Source organism: Ictalurus punctatus, chromosome 21 (assembly GCF_001660625.3).
Source record: "Ictalurus punctatus breed USDA103 chromosome 21, Coco_2.0, whole genome shotgun sequence".
Taxonomy (NCBI): domain Eukaryota; kingdom Metazoa; phylum Chordata; class Actinopteri; order Siluriformes; family Ictaluridae; genus Ictalurus; species Ictalurus punctatus.
Window position 1 is genome coordinate 15,835,634 of NC_030436.2, and position 27,099 is coordinate 15,862,732.

Genomic DNA, 27,099 nt, shown 5'->3' on the forward strand with positions numbered 1-27,099 from the left:
CACATTAGGTCCAAGTTGACGTTATTTATAAGCTCCTTGTTTTTGAGTTTTCGGTTAAACCCCTTTCGTTTAAGTGACCGGTCAAATAGGCTAAGAACTATACGAATGTAATAATAGCTATAATGATTTATAATGATGATAATTTGTTATTTCCAGGGCTATAACAACATTTCAAAAACATTTATACATCATGTGAGTAAAGAGTCAATAAGATAAGAAAACCAGCTCTCACAAGACCTAAAACAAAAAATACTGACTTTTCACAGGACTTTAGAAAGGTATAAACATAGTGACGTTAGCTATATTTCCGTCCATGATATGAATTTAACTTGTGTGAGAAATTGGTATATTACATAAACCATTTGCAAATAAAAGCACCGTTTCCATCCTACGTGTTCAAGAGGATGTAACCATCACTTCTGGGGAAACTGGCGCATCTCGCTCTCTGCCATTTTAGCTTTAATGAGCCAATTAACCATTGACATGATTTGTTGAGGGATATGACTTTTTTTGATGCGCATCGATATTTAACGATTTATTCGTTAAATATGTTTCCATCGTACTTTCTGTGCATGTCTTCTTATCGATTAAAATAAAAATAAAATACCCACCTCAATTGATTTGTGTTTTTTATGTGCATTTGGAAGATTCGGAAATGTAAAGAAAATATACAAAAAGACACGACTAAAGAGTCTAAGAAAAATAACTGGGGAAAAAACTGCTAGAAAGCGTCCAACAAATTAAAAATCAATCGTTTTAATCCCAATACACATTTCCTCTGTGATACTAATAATACATTGTGACCACTTTTGTTGACCATATATGTATATTAAGGAATGGCAGCTTTAAATGTCTTGTTGGTGTCATCATTTCAAAGTGAGGGTGTGCAATCTTTTGCACTTTAACAGTAGATTAAGAAGGAGCTAGTGAAAATCACTTGGCTTTGCATCAGTAAAACGGATCAGTCACCAACTCTTTTGTATTAATCTTATTATAACTATTTAATCATTCATTTTAACAACTAATCACCTTTGTGTCCTGTTTACAAAAGGCTAGCACACGTTGTAATTAAGTTTATTGGGTTAAAAAGTGCCTCAAGGTCCTTGTTATTAGAGGTCCAGGAATGTTTTTCGGTACTAATAGTGTATATTAGTTCATATAATTATAACCTTATACATTATAATTATTTAGCTATACCCCAGCAGTGTAAAGCACTAGGACCTTCTGATCAGAAGGTGTTTAAATAATGGTGTATTCATTTTCTATAACAGCAGCTCTGACAGTAGTGTCAGCTGTAAGGTTTATTTTAGCCACTTTTCCACTGCACTGCAGGGTACGACTCGACTCGGCTCGCTTTACTTTTCTGAGCTTGCTTTTCCACTGCCTGTTTAGTGCCGCCTCAGCGTGGGTGCCATCTTCCACTCGCCTTCACGCAGGAATAATGTTGTATTATCGAAGCCCTGTACAGATATACGGTCAGGCCATATTACAAACGCCTTTTCTGTTTACTGAACACGGACCCTATTAAAGATGTAAAATAACGCCGCTCTAGAACCTACGCAGTGCTCGATATTAAATGGAACACATTTATTCAGGCAGAATATAGAACCTCTCATTAAGGAGAATTCCTACTCCTTCAGCACATGGCTCACATTTAGTATCGGCTCAGCTCGCTTGGAACTTCGACCGAGGTGGTACTAAAAAAAAGTACCAGGTACTATCCACAGTGGAAAGCCCCCTAAAAGCGAGCAGAGTCGAGCCGTACCATGCAGTGGAAAACTGCCAATTAAAATGCAGTTCTAATAAATGATAGTTTCTATGGTAAGAACTACAACAAGGAACTATATGTCGGATATTCCAGATCAACAAATGTTAAAAAATGTTGATATGGGGAAGTTTACTCTAAGGATACATTTATTTAGCATTTTTTGGAAGGAGTCTCCAGCGTACTGTGCCTTTAAGTTTTAATATCCTAATACATTATGTCAAATTAATATACTCCTATAAGCTCTCCAAAGTGATTCCCAGCTGCAAATCCAGCAAGCGATTAAAAGTAGGCAAACATCTATTTTGGATATTCCTGAGACCTGACTAATGAAGTGTTAATTATCCTATGTGAAATAGCGACTTGTGAATCGGTCGTGTTAAATGACCTTGCGAATATTTTTGTGTGTTTATGCTGTAATAAACGAGAGCGCATGTTTTCGCTCACAGTTCTAATGAGAGATAAGCAGGGTGAAGGCGTAACTGAGCTTGGTTAGAGTTTGAACTTTGTCACTGCACAATGTGTTTATCACTTGATCACAGTCTCAGAGTGCAAAGCTGTGAAACGGGTTTGAGTCCAGTTTGTTTGATTCGTTAGGTTTTTTTTTCCCCTACCACGTCACTGAGAGAATGGAAAATCCTGAATAAGGAGTTATATTAAATATAATAAGCTAAAAACAAAATATTTTCAGGGGAAGTCTCTAAATACTCATGAGAGATGCGTTCACTTTCAAAAAGTAAAAAGGAAATTCTTTCATTTTTCTGAGAATACTTTGTGCACTAAGAACTGTGCTGTGGACGCTCCACATAAACATGAATTATTTGTCAGGGAAATCACTGACCTGGTGTAGTTTTATCATTGACAGTGGAGATGTTTTATTGAACGTTTTTGTAAGGAGTCTCCAGTGTCAACGCTATGTAACAATCAGAGGTCAAGCTATAACTTTTACAATTTGGGAAAGTGTTCATGTTGGAGAGATTTGGCATTACTCGGTAATGTGACAATCTGCATTTCCTTTTATTGACTTCAAGAGAGAGAAAAAGTGGCTGTTGAGTGATCGACTGTTTCTATCAGCTGTAAGTAACAGGAACTAACTTGTTCCATGTATGTTCCACAACATTAAATGTGATGTGTTGCCGTTTAATAAATAAAGCATTGCAATCGTTGGCAAATTGCCAGAGTACAATAGGAATAAAACACTGCAGGGTGTGCTGTTATGCAGTCCCTCCAGGATTCGCGATCGCAGAAATTAACGCAAAATCAAGTAAACTCCAATGTTCTGGAAGTTTTCGAAATTACCGTAGATTTGAGTCAAGACGCGCCATGTGACGTCATCACAACGTGCATTAGCCCTCTTCGATTCACGTGTGTGGAATGTAAGTACAGCTAAAAGGCCTCATTTACCAACAAACATCACTGCGAAAGAGCGTGCAGAACAATTTCGTGCAATTGCAGTTTCGCCAGATTAAAGTATATTTATGCAAAAAAGCACAAAATACTACGCAAGTTGCAGCACAAGTTTTGAAAAAAGCTGCTGCAAATCAAGCATTTTGTAACACAACTATCACGGAGAAAAAAAACTGCGAAATCCTGTACGGACTGGTTATTGGAAAATAATCAACTTCAGGGCAATAACAGTAACTTCACTTGACATGGGCCCACAGCACACCAAGTCATCACTGATTATTTTCCTATGACAGCACACCCCATCATGTTTTATTCCTTATAAACATAAAACAACGTAACGCTTCATATAGTCTGCACACTAATAAATCTTCACATTAAAAATTATATGAGTTTAAACATACTTTTTTTTTTTTTTAAGTCTTTATCAAAACATTTAAAACAGTTCTAGAAGTTTAGAGATTGAAAGTAGTGCTACGTATTATATTCAATGTATAGCCTTCAAACAGCGCCATAGTGGGCTCATCTGTATACCAGTCTTCCCTTATGTGATGTGAGACATCATATTATTATGCTATAGCTTTGGATTATTACATGCAAACATTTACATTAAAGCTTAACATGTGTAAAATATTATCAATGGCAACTTGATCAGTAAGGAAACGAAACGTTTGGTTGGAGTGTCATTTTTAAGGGGGTTCATTTGAGGTGATTTTCATTTGTATAAAAATATTAATGGAAATATTTGCGTTCCATGTGTCTCGTAACGTTCCTACAGGAAATTGACAGAGAGCTAGTATTAAATATGGACAATTATATGATAAGCCATGAGTATAGACACAGGGGAAATCAGGAAAGGTTTCTTTTTCATTATAGTATCTACAATATCATTTTGGACCTAAGTGAGAGTTATCGGGCTAGTTTATATTTATACAGTTAAGACTTCATTGAACTAACTACAATTGGGTGGCCATACCTTAAATGTTTAGCATGTCTTATGTGGCATTAAATACAACATATTATGATTCTTTCCTGGGAAAAATTCATAGATGATACAATAAAGATTTTAAACTTGCAAATTGAACACTTTTTTTTTTTTTTTGTTAACCTTGACCAAGGACAAAGTGGTTACTGAAGATGAATAAACGAAAGGATGAAATGTAGATAAATAGTTAACAGTCACCTAGACCAAAACAGTACTATCTTACTATTCTGAGATGAAAATATTCCTCTGCAAAGAGGGGTAATTATGCCATGCTATGTGTGGATGTAGTTAATAACAGCAAACATTGTGAACTTAATTAGTCTGTAATTATGTTCCATGCTGCCTTTCATTAACAGTCATTAGCGAACACATACTACAGGTAAACTTGCATTATATTCAAACACTAATATTCCATAGTTGGATTTGCCTTTATTTTGATATTTAAAAAAAAAAAATATATATATATATATATATATATATATATATATATATATATATATATTTATCTATTTATTTATTTATTTATTTATTTATTTATATTAAATGTTGTGGAGATCAAGTAAAGACATGACCTGAAGGCTTGAAAAAATACAGAGACATGAAGAGTGAGACTGGACAGTAATGCGTGGTATATTAATGCACATTTCATATGGCGGAGGACTAAGGTACATATTTAATACCTGCATCATTAATCATAAATGAGATTTTGCTACTCTTCCATCATATAGTCATTAAAAGCAATACAAGATGGACAAATGTCTGGAAGCACTATCATCTACAGCAGCAGTTCAGGTGAACAGAAAGTTTCATTCAAGACGGAGAAATATGCGCGTACTAGAATCCATGTAAGATTTTGGTACGTAGAACCAGGCAGAGAAAGTCTTTAACAGCACACAAATATTGGGGTAAGGATTCATCAGTAGTAACTGGTGATGCTGTTCATAGTGACAGCTCAGATTCTTCTCCTGCACTGTTAGCTGGAGGTGTACCATTTCTCAAAAGCCCGTCGTCGTCATGAACGTCTTCATCATCCGACTGGATCACGGGGGTTTCGGCGCCGTCTTCCCCCTGGCTGTCGGAGGTGGCGGTGGAGGAAGTGGAGGATATCCGTGATTTGAGCTCACAGGCGTCTGGGACTCTCATGGAGATTTCTTCCCTCAGCGCAGCATCAATGTCGGTACTGCCTCCGAGACCTAGAGGAGGAATCGCATTTACAGCCATTAGCGACATCATCACGGGTGGTTGTCGTCTTTCAGACCTCACCCCTGACTCACTCCTGGTCCTGCAGTTTTTAGTGTTTTGAGCCAGTGTTGCTGGAGATCTTAATCATTCATTTATATTCAGTAAGTGTGTTATCTCGGTCAGGGCTGTGTGGATGGACACCCTGGATGGACCACCTGTCCATCTCGGAGCACCGTATACCATTCCGTACATGATTTCGCTAAGTATTTTGTGATTGTTTCGGCCAAAAAATGTTTGATTTTGCTGAGTTTTTGTCGTACAAAAACTCAGTCGTAAAAGATTTTTCTTTTACAGTCGTAAAAGATTGTTCTGCATGCTCTTTCGCAGTGATGTTTGTTGGGAAATGAGACCTTTTAACTGTACTCATGTTCGACGCACACGAATCGAAGAGGGCTTCAGCGGAACGCACGTTGTGATGACGTCACATGACGCATCTTATCCCAAATCTGCAGAAAATCTGTGGTAATTTAGAAAAATTGCAAGCTCCTCCAAATATTACTTGATTTTGGGTTCATTTCTGCGATCGCAAAATACTGGATGGACTGATATACAGACACCTTTATATGTAGCTTCACCAATCCACCTACTGGTATGTTTTTGGGAGTTCATTGGAAACTAGAGGAAACCCACACAATCACAAGGATTAAGACTGTTATGTTTGCACTGTAAACTGTCATGTGGTAGCTGTCATTAGGTTTTTGTATTACTCTGTCTTGTTTGTGTCCAGCATTGTTGTGTAGTGTTTGTATGTGTAAGTGTGTATTGTAGGATTACTATAAACCAGAAACAAATTCCTTGTACGCTCAGGCACACTTGGCCAATAAAGCTGATTTGGATTCTGATGGAGGTCATACGTAACTGATCACACAGATAGTAGGCCTGCCCTAGACATGTTTAACTTGTTTTTTAAATGAGTTTTCCTATTTGAATTTATTTTTCAAATAAATTTATTTGAATCAAATTCTGGTTGTTGTTGTTTTTCTGATGGTTTATATTAGGCTTTAATTATTTATTTTGAAATGTGGATTCGGGCTAACTCGCTTCACACTGAAATGGACAAAAACTTGTTTAAGGTGAAATGGTCCGTATAATAACGTGACCTTGGTTGTTATAAAAGCACAATATAAATGGAAAAAGCATACAGATATAATCAAATACACTGAATAATGCTTTTTAATGTTTCTGTAATAAAAATCGGAGAACGCGGTCATTGCACATTATACACGTGAGTTTTGGATAACAGATGCATGACACCGTGGCCAAGACCAGGATAAAACGCTTACTGAAGGTGAATACATGAATTAATTTTTCCCTGGTTTGTCCATGCAGGCTGAGAGTCGGAATTAAACGAATTGTAGAAGAAACAGAAAACTTTGAAGAAAACTTTGGCTATGCCTGGGAACAGGAAATAAAAATGTTTTTAAAATATAATCTGATTTCTGATTGTGAGCTGTCCATTGCTACCTTCTAGTGGACACGAACATTCGTCATCTTCCTCAGTCGAGGCGAGAAAGACATCCAGGGCGTCCTGATCCGAGATGTCCAAAAGGTCCATTTGCTCCAGCATGTCCACATTGACCTCCATGGACGAGATGCTGCTCATGGGAGCTACGGAGGATGGGGTGGGAAAAAATAACATCTCAAATATCATAAAGAGAACTATTAATAGAACCAAATTTGTTCATAATTATTCTAACAGTGTCTGTGCTTTCCGCACCCCTCTTGTAATCTATCTGCAAGTGCGCTGAGGAGAAGTAAACGTCCACGTCGTGCTGGAACGCCTCCTCAAAGAAGCGCTGTCTTTCTCTGAGCTTCAGCTGCTGGGCCGCGTCCATGTCCGGAAGCCTCAGAGCGTTCTCTGTTTCAGCTGGGAAACAGAAGAAGAAAAAAAAATGAAGCACAAGCAGAGATTTCCCAGACTACATTAGCAAGCTCATAGTGATCACATCTTGAGAGGTTCCAGTCTGCAGCCTGGAGTGCATGAATAGTAAATACATTAACCACCACCAGGGAGCAACAGTCAGCCATTGCTCCATCACTGTTGGTGCCAGAAGTGTGTACCAAGGCTCAATTTTATCTATTCAAACATAATCCCTATTAAAATCTTCTACTTCTGGCTTCGATATGTTCCTATCTGTAGGTAGGTCAGTAGGTAGCAACTCCAGTGCTCACACACACAACACCCTGTCATCTCATATTGCCGTAAATCTGTCAAGGCGTGCAATTCAGTCACAGCATCTGTCAAGTCTACGGCTGCTAATCTGATTGGGCTGGAAGTGCAATCACATTTACTCCCTACATCAGGAGGAATGGCCTAAAGAGGAGAGCCGTGACTGGAAAGATGAATGAGATGAAGAAATCTCCAACTAGGTGTGCATTATGAGTCTGGGTCTTAAACCAGGGCTCGGATCGTCTTTGTTAGCGTACTGTATATCACTTATGTATACATCCCACAGCAAATGAGTTAATGTTTTAAGAAGAATAGGAAAGCTGGACATACTGTAAACATGACGTGTGTGTGTGTGTGTGCTTTAGCGTGCACGGGTATGCGACTGTGACATTCTACTTCTTAATCAGCATTATATGAGAATACATTTCACCACTGAAGTAGTGGCCACTTGTCTTGTCTCTGCACCATCCATTAGTCAGATGAGAAGCCTGACCCTCTGCTCGAACACGAGACCTCGGCCACTCAGCTATTTATGGAGGCACACACAAGAGTCGGAGTAAATGACTCATCGGTGATTACAACCACATAAAAATACACAACAGAAACAGAGCAACCTTACAGAAAACTGTTTATAGACACTTCACATGTTACTGCATGTTTCACACAATGATTAGTTTGACGTGACTCGTTTATTTTCCAAACGATTCTTTTATTTCAAACCATTACTTCTATGTGTAAAGTCTTCACAAAATTCCTTTATCGCGTGTGAATTTTTAATATGATATATGATATAATATGATCACATCTGAAAAATAAAATCTGAAAAATTTACGTGAAAACAACGGAATCGTGAAAAAAAAGCGAACACGCGAAAATAAGGGAATCGTGTGAAAAGTTAAAACATGAAAATAAATGAATCGTATTTTAACTTCTCACACGATTCCCTTATTTTCACGTCAATTACTCAGATGTTATTTTTCAGATAAGTTATCATATTATATCATATTCACATAACATAAATGTTCATATATTACCTACTGTACATAATGGCATGAAAAACATGTGATCACATGTGAAATGTATAAATTTGAGAACAATTTGGACTGACTTATTAGTATTTTACTATTCTTCACTTAATGTAAGCCAACTGGGAATTTTATATCTAAAATCTCCCTTATTTCTTAATGTAGGAATGTCTGCCATGTATTTTCACATATTTTATATGAATTTCTAAAAGAAATAGGTAGCAACTTGGGATTCGGCCTAACATAAAACCTGAAAATAATAAATAAATAAATAAATAAATAAATAAATAAATAAATAAAAGCAAGGTTAACTGAAAATTTTCCACATTTGGCAATTTGCACTTTAGTGCCTTTATGTGTGGATTCATGGCTCCCATGGAGTCATACAGTCATTCGTTAAGCTACTGAGAGAGAAAAAACACAACGTGTAAAGCTGTGCCCTGCATACTTATTGTTTTTAACAAAAATGATTCAACGAATCATCTAATTAATATCTAATTGGCCTTTCTAAAAGGGCATTGGTGCGTTAGAGCGTTACAAATGTTAAAATGTGCAGCACAGTGGTGGTACTCCATGACCAGGGCTGAGAAACATTGCTTTAAAATGTCACAGCTAAGCTTTTCCTTTTACGTCCCGTCAATACATCGAACCGCACAAAAACAGCATTCTGGGATTAAGCCGTAATTAGAGCGTACAGACCTCGATTGGGCTAATTGGATTGGGTTTCTAAGCCTCTGTCAAATTAGGAAGACTGTAAAGACTAGCCTGTGCTGGAAAAGCTGACGGTTCACATGGCTTCCCCATGCGTACAATCATTAGCACAGCACTACTAAAAGTATACTCATGCATAGTGCAGCATTAGCTATTTTCAGCTAGTTGATTGCTAGCAAATTAGCTCGTGTTTGTTACAATTGATTGTCACATTCTGAGAGATTAGTTAAACAGTTAATTAATTAAAAGTCAAACTGTAACATAACAACCAAAGAAATTTTGTTTATCGCTAACAGTAGTTAGCTTAGTCAGCTCAGCGTGCAGATTCTGCAGCTAAAATATCTTCATGACATTACTTAGCTGAGCCCATATGTAACGCTGTTAACAAATTTGACTAAAATATGAAGATATATAATAATAATAATCCGCCTCCGTCTGTTCACTTTTCAGCTGTTGAAAGTCACACATTCTTTAGTTAAGGCCTTCGACCATCATTCACCAAATATTAAGGTAACGGGTCTAAATAAGTCTTCTACATGACATGCACAGCTTATATTTTGGTTTGCTTAGGCTTGTTTCTGTAAACCATCATAGATAATGTGATTAGCGATGGGGTTTTTTTTTCCTTCTTAGAGAGTTCATGTGGCTTTTCAGGAATGCAGTTACACATGGGTCAAGCGTGTTTATGCCTGGAGGGCAATCTGATGTGAAAAGGCTTTTCAAGTTCCGCATCAAACTGAATACATCTCATTCAGTCCAATTATTTTCACTCAACAGTCTTAACTTTGAAAAGAGGTGTGTAAATTCCTGTCCTTCATCTGCCAAAAAGAAAAAAAGCCTGCATTATTCAGTCAGTTGCTCAGTAATAATGAAAATGCGATGACTAATGATGCAGATATCCTGGCTTTTTGTTTCAGTTTCCTGAAAAAATATGACTTGTCACATTTGGCAGCAGAGTGCGTGCTCTCTGTGGCAGATCAGGAACAGTCAGTGACCCTGTGGTGTTTGAGGACGGCGAGTCAGCCAGCGGACGAAGATGTCACTGTGACTCACTCTCTGGCTATCAGACCGTGTGTGTGTGTGTGTGTGTGTGTGTGTGTGTGTGTGTGTGTGTGTGTGTGTGAGCTAATGCTGCATTCCAGTGCTGTTTTTAACATGCCCTCATCATCTTTTCTTGCCATTTTCCTTCAAAATAATCCCCATCAGAGTCGTAAAGGTCATTCATATACTTTACTAGCACAAGTAATATTTACTGGACACACCACTGGATGCCTGAGGTATCCGTATCGAGTCAACATAACTGTAAATATCCCTAGCAGAACTTGGCTAGGAGGCCATTTTCTAACATGAGCAACATATTTTAAAAATATATCTACACAAACATACACATAAGCACATAGCTAACATTTGTTGCGATCAGATTTCCTTTTACGTAACCGACGTTTATTATATGAGACCTGATGGAACTCTATCACTTTATATCGCTAATCAGCAAGCTAGCTCATTAGCAAGTCTGTTAGCCAAATCCGATGCAGTTCAAATGAAATAAACTGTACAAACGACCACACTAGAGCAATACTCTGCACTATACACACTCACATGTGGCCACTTGTATGATGTAGACATTCTCTGGCATCCAGACGTTTCTCTCAAAGTAACTAATGTAGCTACAAACCGAATAACTGCTCTTTGGAACCTTTTAGCATAATTTGGATTATTGTGAAATATAGGCTACCTTAGTGTGCAAAAGTTTTTGAATTGGGGAAAGCAAGATTTTTGCTTGTATCTTCTCATTTGTAAGCGTCTGCTAAATGAATGAATGTAAATGGAAGATATCCCACTATACTTGTTCTCTCAATCTCTTGGTGATGTCATATCCTCACATGGTTTCTCATACCGCTGCTACTGTTTGCGGATGACACTCAACTCATCCTCTCCTTCCCTCCCTCAGATCCTCTTGTTTCTGCTCAGATCTCACCATGGCTGGCAGACATCTCATCATGGATGGCAGCTCATCAGCTGAAACTTAATCCCTGCAAAACTGAACTGCCGTTCATCCCAGCTGATTCATCACCATGTCAGGATCTTGTGATCTCCCTGGACAACTCTCTGATCTCACCTTCGTTTACTGCACGCAACCTTGTGGTAGCCATGGACAATCAACTTTTCCTCTCAAAAAGTCCTTTTCCTCTCACATCGCTAATCTGACATACTCAATTTCTCCTTTACAACATCAGAAGGATTCGTCCATTTCTATCCATACAGGCCACTCAGGTGCTGGTTCAGTCGCTTGTCATTTCCAGCCTGGACTACTGCAACTCACTTCTAGCTGGTCTGCCTCTGAGCGCCATTCGACCTCTACAACTGATCCAGAACACACCTGCTCGACTTGTTTTCAACCTTCCTAAATTCTCCGACAACACACCATTCCTATGCTCCCTCCACTGATGCTTGCCTACAAAGCCAAAAATGGACCAGCACCCACTTACCTCAAATCACGTATCACACGTAGCACTGATAGTCTGGTGCCACCATCAATCTCTTATCTGTTTTGGCACCTAAGTGGTGGAACGAACTTCCCCTAGATGTCCGAACAGCCGAGTCACTGGCGGTCTTCATACCCTATCTACCTCTTCCTAAAGTACTTAAAGTAGCACTTTTCATTAAAAAGAATTATTTTTGTCTGTGTGTTTTTCTTATTATTTATTACCTCCTAACAGAGTTTTAAGACTGATGGTATTCTTGGTCCGTGAACTAGTGAACCAGTATCGGGATATATTTATTGACTTCAAAGCACTTCTGTAATAAGGTCTCTGGATAAGGGCATCTGCCAAATACCTCTATTTTACAGTTTACTTACCATAAAATATAGAATTCCAAACTGGTCAAATTAAATGTAGGTGCAGCAATCCAGACATGTAAGGCAAAATCAATCTCACATATTTGAATAAGTCAATGTTTGACATCTAGCAGAGATATAATACACAATGAAAGAAGAATGTGAAGGTAGTGGGTTACAGGAGTGAAATCTATATTACACATGAGATGATCCAAAAGTTTTTTAGATGATATGAAAGAGGCTGGAAGCAATATTATAAATCATAAAAGCAATGGCAAATGAACACTTTTGAACATTATTTTGTTTTTTACATGGATGCAATATACCAATAGTAGCACTTACAAATGAGGAAAAACAAGCACAGCGATATATCAAGCGGAGAACAATACAAGTAGTGCTACCATACAAGATTTTTTAATTGAGTTCTAGGAAAGCAAAGGAAAGGAAAGAGTCGAGGTGTAAGAGCCAGAGTAAGTTGGTTTTTTTTGTTTGTTTTGTTTTTAAAGTATAATGTGGGGTTGGCGTTTTAGGGGTTAGTTAAGTGTTCACGGAACTACAACATCTACCTACAATACCGGTAACCTGTTAAAACATATTGTACCTAAAGAGTTACTGTTCAGAGAGCACAAGGGTGTCGAGCCTCAGCAAGCAGAGCAGTATCAGCAAGCGTGGTCATTAAAATGAAACCCAATGAGCACTTCAGTTCTGCAAGCACTGAGCACTGCGATACGCACTCTTCCGTTCCACTCTCTCGACAGGATCTACACAAAAAAATGCCATCTTAGTAAGCGAAAATCTCTTGAATATGGTCAAATTGATCTAGTGTTTCCTAGTATAAGATTATTCAACTATTTTTTTTAATTTATTTTTTTTAGACATTTTTACTTATTTGAAGCTTTAAATGTTATTCTATTGGCAGATCCCTTGACTTCTTTCTAGAAATAAATACAAATTTGCAAAATTGTCTATCAATAGAACAAATCTCTTTCAGGATTGGATAAAATGGCCAGAAATAGGCTTCCATCCATCCATTTTCCATACCGCTTACCCTACACAGGGTCACTGGGAGCTTGGAGCCTATCCCAGGGAACTCGGGGCACAAAGCAGGGGACAGTCGTACACACACTCTGGACAACTTGTAAACACCAATCAGCCTACAACGCATGACTTTGGACTGTGGGAGGAAACGGGGGTACCTGGAGGATACCCCCAAAGCACGTAGAGAATTCAGTAATAGGAAATACTATCTAAATTTGACTATATTCAAGGTATTTTCACTTGCTGAGATGTAACTGTCTTTCTAATTAAAATGTTCGATGATGTCCTTAAGTAAGCTATTCATTTCTGTATAACCGGTATCGGTAACTGTAATGACTAGCACGTGGTCTGAATTAAAAAAGGCTAACACACCCTCACTGCTATAAATAACGATTTGTCTTCTCAATTTTGTATGCTTTTGTAACTTTTGCATTTTTATTAGTATAATGTTTTAGTATACTGAAAAAAGCCATTCTGTCCTCAAGGCCCATATTTAGCAAGCTTTTGTGAAGTAATCTAGCTCTGCTATTTCTGTAGACTTGTGTTCATTCATCCATAGAATGTGCTGAGTGTAACTGATCCTAGATTGGCGTTCATACTGAAAGGAGTTAAGTAAATCATAAATGGCATGCTATTATACTTTTATATCTGACCTAACACAGCTTAATATATTAGAGTCGTCTCCAGGCATCTGTTTTTATATATATATACCATGAGTGAAAAGGGGAAGGAGAGTTCAACCCATCAGGACAATCAGACATGACACATATTAGGAGGAGTGCACATCAGGGTGTGTCCATGTGCATTGCTTTATGCTGAGTTGCACATTGGTCAGTCAGGGGCTGCAGGGGAGGACAAAAAGCTGGAACATCACGGCCCAGCTTTTCTTTTCTTTTCTTTTCACTCCTCATTCTTTTCAATGTTTTTCCCCCATTACTGTTAACATTAACATCTTGCTCAGCATCTTTAACAGTCTTTGCTGGTGCACAACAGGCCCGGAAGGAGAAGCAGGGTCACTGCTTTCTTCCTTTGAACTAACTCAGGGTTAATTGCCCGGCTCAAGGGACGGCTCAAGTGCTCTCGCAGCGGGTTCTCTCAAACCCTCAGCCTTCGGGTTATGGATTTATTTCTCCACTTTACAGCTTGTTAATGTTCTCAAGCTTAGCCACCAGCTGAAAAAAGTGGTACACGCCCAGACACCCACTAGTCTGGCATGGCACGGCATGGCATTTGCACAGGGCTGAAGTGTCTGATGCCCCGCTTGTGTCCACACAGGTTACATAAAGAAGGATGGCGTATTTCACCTCTGGTCAGACTTAGAGACAGCAAGGGTCTAATTAATAATGACAACAAGTCACTTGCAGCACACAGCAAGGCTGCTGATGTTTATTTCTCAGATGTGGACACACATCCGCATTTCCGGTGGCTTTCGCTAGAGGAATAGATTTTGAGCATCTAATTTTAGAAGGTTAGAAATGCTCTCTACTGATTCTGATTGGTCAATTGATTAACCCTTTCAGACCCTGTGTCCATTGTAATGCATGTCACATGATTCAAGGATGTTTCTTCATTAAAAACGCATAAATTATGAGAAGGTTTGCTGATTGGTTAAGGAATGAAATGCATAATGTTTTGTCAAAAGTCTTTTTCATCTTTATTTGTTGAAAGTGTATGACAAAAAAAAGTGTGTGTGTGTGTGGGGGGGGGGGGGATCAGGGCTTAACCGGGTGACACTTAAAATGCCCTCCGAGACAGAGTAAACAAGTGCATGATGATGAGAACACCGTTCTCCTTTAGATCTCACACACACACACATCCACTAATTTGAAGTTAACTTTCTCACACTCCATCTCTTTATAATGTGCCAAATCACATCTGATCCTAGCTCAGCGTTCTCTCCCTCGTTATGTCACACTGTGTCTATTTATTCCCAATGAGGTCCGAATGAAGGTGGAGGAAGTGAGTGCAATCCCAAGTCTGAATGCGCTGAGAGAGAGAAAAACAAAAAAGCAGATCGTCCAGGAGGCTCGACTTGACATTACCAATGGAGAGGGCAAACCTCCCTTTCCCCTCTGCTTCCTCTCTCTTTTATTCCCTCTGTGGGATTGGCATTGGAGTAAAGAGACAGATTTGAGCCTGGCTACCGGACATGGCACGGCACTCACACACGACTCGCCCACACTAACAAACCCAAACCCAGAGCTGCTTCTTAGAAACCCACAGTCCCAGCACAAAAAGAGTGCATTTTACACACACACACAGGTCATGACTGCTAAAGTAATAATGCTAGATGCCTGTGGTTTTCCCTGGAGGTTTTAAAAGTCCTCAAAGCAAATTCAAATTATTATAATAGCAACCCATTCGCTTTATATCTGCTTACTTCATCATTTAAAATAGACAGTAAAGTAGTTCCGTTTCCTCAGGAGAGTTCCCAAGGAGAGTTCCATCTCTTCTTTAAAGGTGCAGTTTGTAATTCAAGCTTGTTTTTACACTTTTACGGCCCTGAAAACAAAAATCGCCAAATTCAAAACACAGCTGCTTAGCTTTGACTCCTTAAGAGGCAAATCACAAAGCATAAACAGTTTCAATCAAAGGAGTCAGTTGGGAAGTAAAGGCTTGTCAATATTTTTGTTGTCAACGTGGTCTAAAATTGCAAACTGCTTCTTTAAAATACTTTTTTTAGTCATCGTCTACATAAAGAAAGAAAACACATTGGGGCGGCGTGCTGTTGCAGGGGGAAGAAAAACCAACAATGGGGTGTTGTAATGCATTCCAACACAAACGAGAGTTACAGTTAGTTAATTATTTTCCAATAACAGCACATTCTGCAATGTTTTATTCTCATACACTACAGAAACAGTTATTTCCTTACCAGCTTCTCTTTTTTTTCTTGCTCTGTCCTGAAGTTAATATGACTAGAAAATGCACCTTGTCATGTTACTGAGAAAAACCAGAAAACCCTATTCAGAAACCTAAAGGAATATATTTATTTTAGACTGTTACAAAGCACTGGCACTGAATACTCCTTTTAAAAAAGCTATGAATAAACATCTCACAGAAAGCAATTATGCGTGTTTATGTGGATTATCCGGCATACAGGTCAATGCGAATGAATGCGTTACTATAGCAACAATAACATACATTCAGTCTTCTCCTATGTCTTTAATTTATCACATCCCTATGACGAAGCACAGGGAATAAAGCCAGAGCGACACTGCCTTGGCAACCGTTTGCTTTTCCCATTCACACATAACATTTTCCATTTTCCACAAAGGCTTGATATTCTCCAGAGACTGAGAGAGGAAAGGAACTGTGAAAGCCCCAACAAAGGCACATTGCTAAATTTATTGCAATGTATTGCTCTGAGAATAAACACTGCAGATTGTCTCGGGGCAGTGTGGTAGCAGGACACAGGAAACCAATGTTCCAGCGTTCCCAAGAGAAGCACCAGACAGGACTTTAAACCTCAGAGATCATTTAAGCTACATCCCATAAGCTGGTCTGAGTGACTGTGGGGTTTTTTATATGCTGGTTTTTATAGATGAGCTACAATAAAAACACTCCCACAGGCTGTTCCTGACCAGCACAAAGTTGCAGAAAATGACCCTTCCAGATGCTTTAAAGCAATGTTTCACCACATAGACAAAAATAAGGACAGTCTCTGGTGTGTGGTTAAAGAACTAACATTTGTAAGGATTTCTTTAACATGACAAGACCACCATTTGGTGTGAAAATATGAAATCGCACTCTCTACATCCAGAGTGAATGAAAACTGTTGTGTGTAATTTTGTGATTTCTGATGTATCGCTTTCGCAACGTTCCCGGATTAATATTATTGTCTTTTACACTTGGTTTCTGATCTGAATGAGGTACACTGGACAACTGTAGCCTATACACACTGTGTAACAGTGGACCAACTGAGATTAGATACGGCTGGACTGCTTGTCTTCACCTAACCTAAACCCTTTGTGTCATCAGTCATTTCTCATCGTCTGACGATGACACTGGTTATGACTCAGCATTTCATCTCCAGCCAATCGTGTGAGCCAGCTGACACTGACACACATCTTCACGCTGCATAGAATTGCCCTCTTTCAGCGTCTCGGAAGAACTGATCTCAGGTCAGCTGTTTCGGTTAGACTGAAAACATAAACGTACACAAACTGCTTTCAGATCAGTGTGGTGCAGTATGGTGCTTTGGGGAAATCCCCTTAAGGGCCATTTCCTTGCCTCGTCAGCTCAGCTTTTGTTATGCCTGAAGAACTGAGTAGAAGTAAATGTAGACATCATGAAAAGAAGTGTTGACTCAGCGGTTAAGGACTGTAATCAATAGGTTGTGAGTTCAAATCCCAGTGCTATCAACCTGCCACTGTTAGACCCTTCAGCAAGACCCGTAACCTTAACTTCTCAGCTCAAATCACTTTGAAAATGTCTGCCAAATGTAAACTTGCTAACAGGGCTTTGTGTTCAAATATATTTTATTTATTCCAAAGCGGTAATGAAGTCTTGATTCTGATTAGTCAGCAGGTGTTGATTTTTTTTTTTTTTTTTTATTATAACAGCAGCTTTAGTACAGAACAGTAGTTCCAGCTGTAAGTTTTTTCATATTAATGCAATCGTTCTTATACATTATATTTTGTATAGTAGCTCAATTTATTCGAAAGGTACTTATATGGCAGAGCATGTACATAATCTAAGGCTAATAATTTCCTTTGTTTAAATGTGTTGTTATTTACTTGTTTATTTGGTGATGTTTTTCTATAAATTAATGTTTATTTAACATTCATGGAAGGAGTCTAGAGTTTCAGGTTTAGGTTTTCTGATACGGGAAAGTCTTCAGGACAGAGGACTTTGCACTTGCTGTTTCACAGCACCATGATAAGCTTCATTTTTGATTTTAAGGGATAGAGGTGGAAACCGGGAGGGTGGTAAGGTAATGACCATATTTCTAACTGCTAAAACATAAGTGATTACAGGTACTAAAGTTTCACATGGACAGTATTAACTGTAACTCTAACAGTTAAAAACATGTCGTTTATTAATAAATAAATAAAACTGTAATAATTGGCAAATCACTATGGTATAAAAGGAACAAATACACCTCAGGATGTGCCATTATAGGAAAAAAAAAAAAGAAAAAGAAAATAATCATAATCATGAACTTCTGAGTAACTTCCTGTGGTACAGTTACCACGCTGTCGTTGATTAATTTCTTACAGAAGCATGCCCACAATGGTTTTACTCTTTACTTAACACAAATCGAGTATAAATGAATTAATAATACACAGTCATTCAGGAGGCTGGATTAAACATTTGATTAATACCTCCTCAGTCTCAGTATCTGAGTTATCAGAGGGATTGATAATGAAGTTGATGAGTATAATCATCATGCGTCTACTTTTCAGGACTGTCATTTAGATAAAGCTAACAAGTGTCCATTCAATTACATTATTAGTCAGTGTTGCCAGACTGTCATAAATATTTCATGACTTCTAGTGAACCTGCTCAGTACACGACTGAAGAGGCGGCACGAGTCTGAGCAACACAAAGGTCATCTTACTCGATTCTTTTTCCTGAGACAACCACAACAGTATGGCCGCGTGGTTTGTTTTTTCCCCCTTCAGCGATTTTCTTCCATTCAACAAGAATCACGTCACACAGCAACCATGACCGTGTGCCGAATGCCACAGTCTAAAGACAAGACAGACGCAAGTGTTTCCATGAACTGTACATAGAAAAGCTACTACACTGAGTTACTGGAAAAGTTGAAGGATAACAGATGCTGAAAAAGAGGGAGTGTAAGTCAGCATGACATCATTCAGTTCTGGTGTATGGACGAGGTGTGTATGTGCGTGTGTCTGTTAAAACTACCCGGTTATTCAATTAATGATATATTTACAGACACAGCATTTCTGTATTTATCATATAAGCCTTTAATTCTTAGGGTAATCTAGAGTCAGGATATTTTCATTTTGAATTTGTTGTGTTGTGTTACTGACGTTACATTCTTCATTGAGTAAATCTGTTATACAAAGCAATTAAACAAAAAAGTTTTTTTTTACTTTGTGACATTCAGCCACCAATCTCCAATCAATCAGCTAAAACGGAAAATTGACAGATTTGGCTACGTGCGAAAAGCTAGACATCCAATCTGAGACCACGTGTTGTGATGCTCTCCAGGGTAAAGTGGTTACTGAAAATGAATGAATGCTATGCTATGCTAAGATGTGGTTGTGTCCATGATAATGCTAATTGCTATCATTAGCCACAATGCATAGCTAGCAAGCTGAGAATGCTGTGCATGGTGTTCAATTTTTTCCCCCCTGTATAAGAGCTACAGAAACTCAGTGCAGTACTAAGCCTCTGTCATGAGTAAAGAATAAAACACGCTGAGTCATGTTATAGGAAAATAATCAGCGATGACTATAAAGGTGTCTTATTGATCATACAGACTATATATATGGTCTATACATAAGGGAAATTAACACTTATTAGCAACTTCCAAAATTGTTCATACTTTTATATGTATATATATATATATATATATATATATATATATATATATATATATATATATATATATATATATATATATATACTTATTTATTTATTTATTTATTTATTTATTTATTTATTTATTTATTCATTTTTACCAGATAGCCTTTGACGAAAGAGGAACGTATTGAAATCATTCTCATGGCTGGATCGGGACGCTGTCACAAGTTTGTGATGGACTGTGATGGACAGGAAACCTGGTGAGCACATCACACACGACACTGTTGCCAAACTTATTAACTATTCAAAAAGACTGGGAGTCTTGCGGACCGACCGAGAAGCAGACGTCCACAAACATCCACTGACGAAGGCACAACCGACGTGCTGGCAAACTTAGTCCCCTGTGTATGGAGACTTTAGGGACACCCTGTAGATATAAACCTGCTGTTATAGAAAATCAAATCAACTAAATCTCAGGTTTTTCTACAGTACTTTAGTACTTCTAAATGATAACTCTTTTTCATACATAGTTTTGGTTTCAGCGCAGGGTGTGGCTCACAGGCCAACTGTAAATCTGCTCACTGTTTGCTGGAAAACCCCGCATACTTTAAACCAGACCCTGTAGTTATTATCACGGTTACATATAATATTCTGAAAACCAGGTCAGAAGGAAAGTAACAGCACAGGACATTTCTTCTGTGCACATACTATATGTGTTTTGTAGATCATGTGTGGCGTGTCTGTATTGTAACATTATAATATTTTTAAAGTATAAAGAGTGTGTAGATGTGCAATAATGGAGTAAACTGGAATGAAAACACTTTCCCGTCCTTGCAGCTGTCTGTGTGCGTTTCACATTCCACAAGCTGTCCACACTGTAGTCATTTTCAACAGATGACAGTATTGGTTTGGGTTCATGGAGCTGGATTTAGGTAGAACTATGTGTTCAGTCTGAAAGCCACAAAGAACTAACACACACTGTGTCACATTCAAAAGTTACATTGATGTTTACGTGGGGAAAGTTGTATTCAGAATCAAGTTACGCAGGGGCTTAAGTGGGCTTTTCTGGGTGCAAATGGCACCATATTCATATCTATACATCCATTATCAATTTAAATGGTATCCATTACTAATTCAGCGATCTGTCTCCCCTGATATTTTCTGTGGGGGGACAAAAACTTTTTGAAGACTTTAAAGGGAAGATGATACTATTTATTAATGAATTGTATCATGTTTATGTATTTAGTATTGGCCTTAAATAGCATTCCATAGTTTTTGTGTGTGTGTGTGTGTGTGTGTGTGTGTGTGTGTGTGTGTGTGTGTGTGTGTGTGTGTTTACATAAATTCCAGTGTAATACATTGTGGTTATATTAAAACTTTCAGACAATGGCTCTGGACATTTATGCTAATCCTCACTTGAGCCGATGTCGTAATTATGCATAACTGAAACGTGCCTAAACAAACTCCAGTATACGCATCTCTCACACAACTCTCCGAATAGCACTGAATTCGACAGTTACGTCTATAGTCTGAATACTGACGTGAACAGTGTCAGTATTAAATCCTCACTACAAGCAATTAACCCAGACTTAACGTTGCATGTGGTCATTATCAAGCATTAAGTTACATTTCTCTCTCAAGTCAGCACATGGAAATGCATGGACTGCCTTGTATAAATTTTCAGAAAGATGTAGCTTTAGATCCCTAATGAGAGTGGCGAAAGTCTGAAGGAACTCCCTGAGGAAGAAACCATGAGAGGAACTGGACTCTAAATGGAACCATCCTCTTCTGTATGGCGCCGGATAGTGCAATAGAAATCATTACTCTACAACCATACACTATAAAGTCAAATAGTACTAAATTGAGAGGATGTGCAGTATGAGTAAATTGTGAATAAGAGTGCTGGGATGATGACAGAACAGTCTTTATGATTACATCAGGACAATCAAAAGAAAGTCTGATACGTTCTCTTATAACAAGAATGTCTGCATTTGATGAGTGCAAAAATCTCCCCTGCTCTCCTTTCATCTCTTCTCTCCTCAGCCTCAACCACTGAGCTATCTCATTTGGGCAGGGATCCAGGAGTAAATTATTGATAGTGCGAGTGTGTGAGCTATTGCATGCGTGTGTATGTGTGCATCAGAAGCGGGCTGAAGCACAACCCAGCACCAGCAGATCCCTTGCCTACTCTCGACAATGGCCTCATTGTTAACCCTCTCCTTTCCTCAATAGAGGTCTTTAAGAGCAAGTCAATAATAGGTCTGATCCCATTCAGATGAACTATAAAAAGACCTACATAGCAGAGTACACAATTAGGGCTCAGTGCAATAAAGACCATCTCTCATAGGAACGAGGAACGAGCGGACGAGGCATGACTAGGGTCAGAGTAAAATGATGAAGACTGAGGAGGGAAAAGTTACATCATCTGTCTGGGGTTTTATGGAAAATCGAGTTGCACAAGTGTATGAACCTGCAGTCACACATCAAACTACTGATTCTGAATCAGTGCTCTTTCGGGGTCTTGGTTTCTCGACGTCCTGAAAGCAACTACACTGACTGGAGTAATTAGGTAGAAAAAAGAACAATTAGAAGAGTATCCAAATATAAATAAGACTGCTATCAGACTGAACAAAATATCATATTTAATATGGATTTTAAAAACTTTGATGTACTTCTAGACTAAATCATAAACCCTCTGTTTTGTTTTTTGTTTGTTTTTGCATTTATTATAAGTTCTACTTGTAAAAAAAAAAAAAAAAAAAGCAGTTTTAAAGCTAATGTTCTTAAATATGCGACAAAGAATAAGAATTTTATTTCATTTAATATTTTATTATTCATTTTATTTGCACTTTTTCTGCACAGTTCAGTCCATACGGGATTTCGCTCAGTTTTTTTTTTTCACTGAATCTGCGATGCAATTTGCAGAGTTTTTTTTTCTGCTTTTTTTGTGGAAAACTACTTGAATTGGCGAAATTGCAGTTGCACGAAACTGTTTTGTACACTCTTTCGCAGTGCTGTTTGTTGGTAAATGAGACCTCTACATAGCTGTACTCATGTTCGACGCACGTGAACCGAAGAGGGCTTTGTCTGAATGCGCGTTGTGATGACGTCACATGACACGTCTTGGCATCTGTGGTGATTCTGAAAAATTGCTAATGCCTCCAAATATTGTTGCGTTTGCTTGATTTTGCATTCATTTCTGCGAAATCCTGGCGTGACTGACAGTTCATGTTAGAACATGAACTGTTTTGCACCTTGAGATATACCGTTTCCACTCAATACATCTTTATAATGCAACTGAAGGAAGGAGTCTTCAGTGACAGGGCTTCATTACAGTTAGAGGTAAAACTGTCATTTTTTTAAGTGTTACCCCACGGGAAAGTATTCCAGGTGGAGGGCTTCGAGTTTTCTCAGTAGCATGAAAAGCTGCAATTTTTGTCTTGACTTCAAGAAAGAGAAAAATGAAGCTTGTGAGAGAACGACGCGTTGTTATAATGCAAGTGGTGAGAGTTTTAACGTGCATTCCAGATGCTCCACAACATTATATGTAACTGTAAACTACTAAAAATTGACATCGTTGCTGTTTGGTAAATGTTAAAATGTTAGCATTGGCAAACTGCTGAGGTATAAGAGGAATAAAGCTTTTCAGGATGTGCTGTTACAGGAGAACATTGCGTCAGGCCACATCACACTAGCACACTGTTGATTCTTTTCCTTTAACAGCATAAGCTCAAGAGTTTTTTTTTATTTATTTTAATAACAGTACAGGTTAACGGTTATCACGGATAAACATATCCGTCTTCGTAGTGAAAGCAGGCTCTATTTTTTTTTTTCCATTGTAGTCCACCTAATCAAGGCTGTTCTACAAAATCAGTGTGTCCAATTCACTGCTTGGTCTCTCTGTAGAACTACATCACATTGATTTAGCACTATATAAAAGGACACGAGTAGTTTACTGGCCAACTTATTTAATGCTGGCACACAAAGCTGTGGCAGTAAAGAGCTGGCAGTTGCTCTCGAGCTCTATTTACAAATGCATGATGGCAGGCAATGAGTCGAGACACTGCACTAAGCAATTCAGCACTCATAAATGTATTTCAGATAAACACTGGACACTGGCCAATTCACAAAACACAAGCACGACAAAAATAACTTGCATTATAGAAGGGACTTGGACTTGTATTAACTGTGAGGAGGTACAATGTGTAATTTATGTATGGAATAATGAGAGCATTCCATCCTAAAGGCTGCAGGCAAACCCATTACAAGTCAAGCAACAGAATTCCCTGGAAGATAAACATTTCCGCGCACGAAGGCCATGCCAGCTGGACTTAATTGAGAGCATGATCTCTTCGAGCCAGAGTCTTACTTAATTTAATCTATATCACAATGGATCTTTGGTCCCAAAACACAATAATGTGTGATTTATCATTCTGCGATCTAATTTCTGGTCACAAGACTCAAAAAGTGCATGTGTGTGTGTCATAGAGTGCAATACGATACAAACAGACTGACCAATGCATGAGAACCGAACAGTCCTCATGATCCGTTTCCTGAGAATGACCACACAGTGCTGTTTCAGGATAAGTCTGAACAAATCTACAATTCTGCTAGGAATGAAGAAATATTCAATAGAAAGTGAGCTTGAACTCGACTTGAGGAGAGCAGCAGGTTTGGTGCAAACACCTCCCAGACATGTCAATTCCTTAGAGACCTCCATCACATCAAAGATGATGATCACTTATCTAACCAGAGGCAGCCCACATCACATCATCTGAAAGAGCCTGAAGAGACTTGACTCCAAATAAGGGAAGGAATTAGGAGTGCCTGAAAACCTCTGCCCAATACACTTTAGCACTGTTAAAGTGGGAATTTGTAAAGCCACAAGCATGCATGAGGTTTGTAAAGCTGTCTAATTTTGGAGAAGTTACCAATCTACCACACCCTGGGGCAACATGTTAGGGGTACATTTCTTACAAGCAATACAAAAGTGAACGTAGTTTAAAGTGTTTATGCCTTTAACTCTGGCTTTTTAGCATAGTTTAATCATTTATCCACTGTTATTCAGAGTTGAGGCGTCCTGGTGATTGAAATTCCTGCTCGCACCTTTAAGATGACCTTATTCAATCATTTTATTCAAGTCACAGATTATCTGTAGCCTATGTATAAGGCAGGAATACACCCTGGATGGGATGCCAGTCCATCACAAGGCATCACACACATCCAGATTCACATCTATGTGCAATTTAGAGTCACCAATCCACCTACAAACATGTTTTTGGGACATGGGAGGAAATTGGAGAACCCAGAGGAAACCCACAAAGACATCCATACAGACATCCATCCATTTTCTATACTGCTTATCCTACACAGGGTCACAGGGGAGCATGGAGCCTACCCCAGGGAACCCTGGATGGAGGGCATTGCCGGCCACAATTGCACACACATTCACACACCCTTTCACACCACGGACATCAGCCTACAACGCGATGTCTTTGAACTGGGGGAGGAAACCGGAAGTACCCGAAGGAAACCCCCAAAGCACGGGGAGAACTTGCAAACTCCACGGGATTCGACCCCCAGCCCTGGAGGTGCGAGGCAAACTCTTAACCACCGTGCCCCCCTTGCTGCACAGACAGTAACCAATAATGAACTCGAACCAGAGACCCTGGAGCTTAATGCTAAAATCCCTGACTCTACTGTATCTTTCAAATGAATCTCTGACTGTAACACTCATTCGTTCATCTTCAGTAACGGCTTTATCCCAGGCAAATTCAGTGTCACAGCCTATGACAGGAATACTGGGCGGATCGCATGGCGATTTAGCATAGTCAATCCCAATATTTTTGGAAGGTGGGAGGAAACTGGAGGACCTGGAGAAAAGCCACACCGAAACATGCTCAACACATCAGAAGCACAGAGAATTTTAACTTTAAGATAAAATCGCTGACAGCATCTTTAAGATGAAATCTCTGATTGTTGCTGTAGTAGTCTGTTACTGTAACTTTAAGCTGAATCTCTGACTGCACCTTCAACCTGTAGCAATAACGTTAACACTAGACCATTTTATTGTGTTAGAGAAGTACTGAAAAGCATTTCTCTGTCTTGAGCCCAGTAAAAGAACATTTCTCAGTCTCAGCCTTGATATTAGGTTTATTATAATATCGAACCATGGAATATTGCAACTGACCAAGACTTGGAGTCAGGATCGATGTTTAACACAGTGTTATTGTAGAAACATCTATCTGTATGTTGTACATAGCTGTAATCTATATGTCATAACATGATACAGTGCTTCAGTACATAGAATAAATAATGAATAGTTATTGTAAGACAATTTCACTGTTTAGAAACTGAGGTAGACTTATACTGCTGTATATTACATTTGATTGTTATATCATACCGTATAACCACAAGATCTTCTCCACACATCAAGTGTTAATCTTCTATATTAAACATTACAAAGCACTTTTGGTGAATATCTTGAATCTTGATCATTGATGAGTGAAGTATATACTTACATGGCTGACGTTTGTTGTGCAGGTTTGCCCCCTTTGAGTTCATGATCCCTGTGTTTCCAGATGTGCGCACACCTTCACCAACTCACACACACACACACACACACACACACACACACACACACACACACACACACACACAAACACACAGGTGATGGAACAGAGGAGCCACACGCAGGACTGGATCCTTAGTTAGACACTGTGCAAAGCATCAGCACCAAGCAAGTCCACCATAACATATACTCTCATCTCTATCACTCTCTCTGCCTATTTTCAGAATCCTGACACATTCACAGAAATGAAGCTCATCCCCTCATCCCTGTCACACACTGTCTAACTTAGGAGACTGAAGACAGAGGGCTTAGGCCAGTGGAGCGTACCATGTGGTCATTCGTAGGGGCGAGCTCACTCATTGCCAGGACAATACCATATAAGAAAAAGCAGAGGGGAGGGAAGGAGTTATGCAATAGGAAAAGGAGGGTTTAAGTTTTGTGAACCTATTCTAACCTTTCTCATTCAGTCTCTCTGAGCCTGTCCCAGGGTACAACTCTGACAGGAAACAAGTTCAGTCATTAATAGAAAAAGCAATGATGCTGAGCAAGTCCCCCAATTATATATATATATATATATATATATATATATATATATATATATATATATATATATATATATATATATATATATAAATTTCCGTTGCTCTTATGCTTATAATTTTTCCAGGTTACATACTATATATTTATTACCAGAGGGCAGACTGTTACTTATCACATTTACACCTACTCAATGTCTTAACTTTAATTGTGTGGTGTGGGAAACCCCTTCACGTGGTGACATTTTCCTCTATACTGTATATGAATGTATGTTCTGAAAATGACAGGCTTTCCTAATCTGAACTGAAATATGTTTC

General features: G+C 38.6%; 1 protein-coding gene across 1 annotated transcript; it reads right to left on the reverse strand.

The window, feature by feature from the left end:
* Positions 1–4,768: 4,768 nt before the first annotated feature.
* On the reverse strand, positions 4,769–26,539 carry si:ch211-253b8.5 (dysbindin). Its single transcript, XM_047149536.2, has 4 exons — positions 26,196–26,539; positions 7,114–7,263; positions 6,861–7,004; positions 4,769–5,347 (listed from the first exon to the last, which is right to left on the reverse strand). The coding sequence occupies exons 1-4, from the start codon at positions 26,236–26,238 to the stop codon at positions 5,094–5,096; spliced, it is 591 nt and encodes a 196-aa protein (XP_047005492.1). The 5' UTR covers positions 26,239–26,539; the 3' UTR covers positions 4,769–5,093.
* Positions 26,540–27,099: the final 560 nt, after the last annotated feature.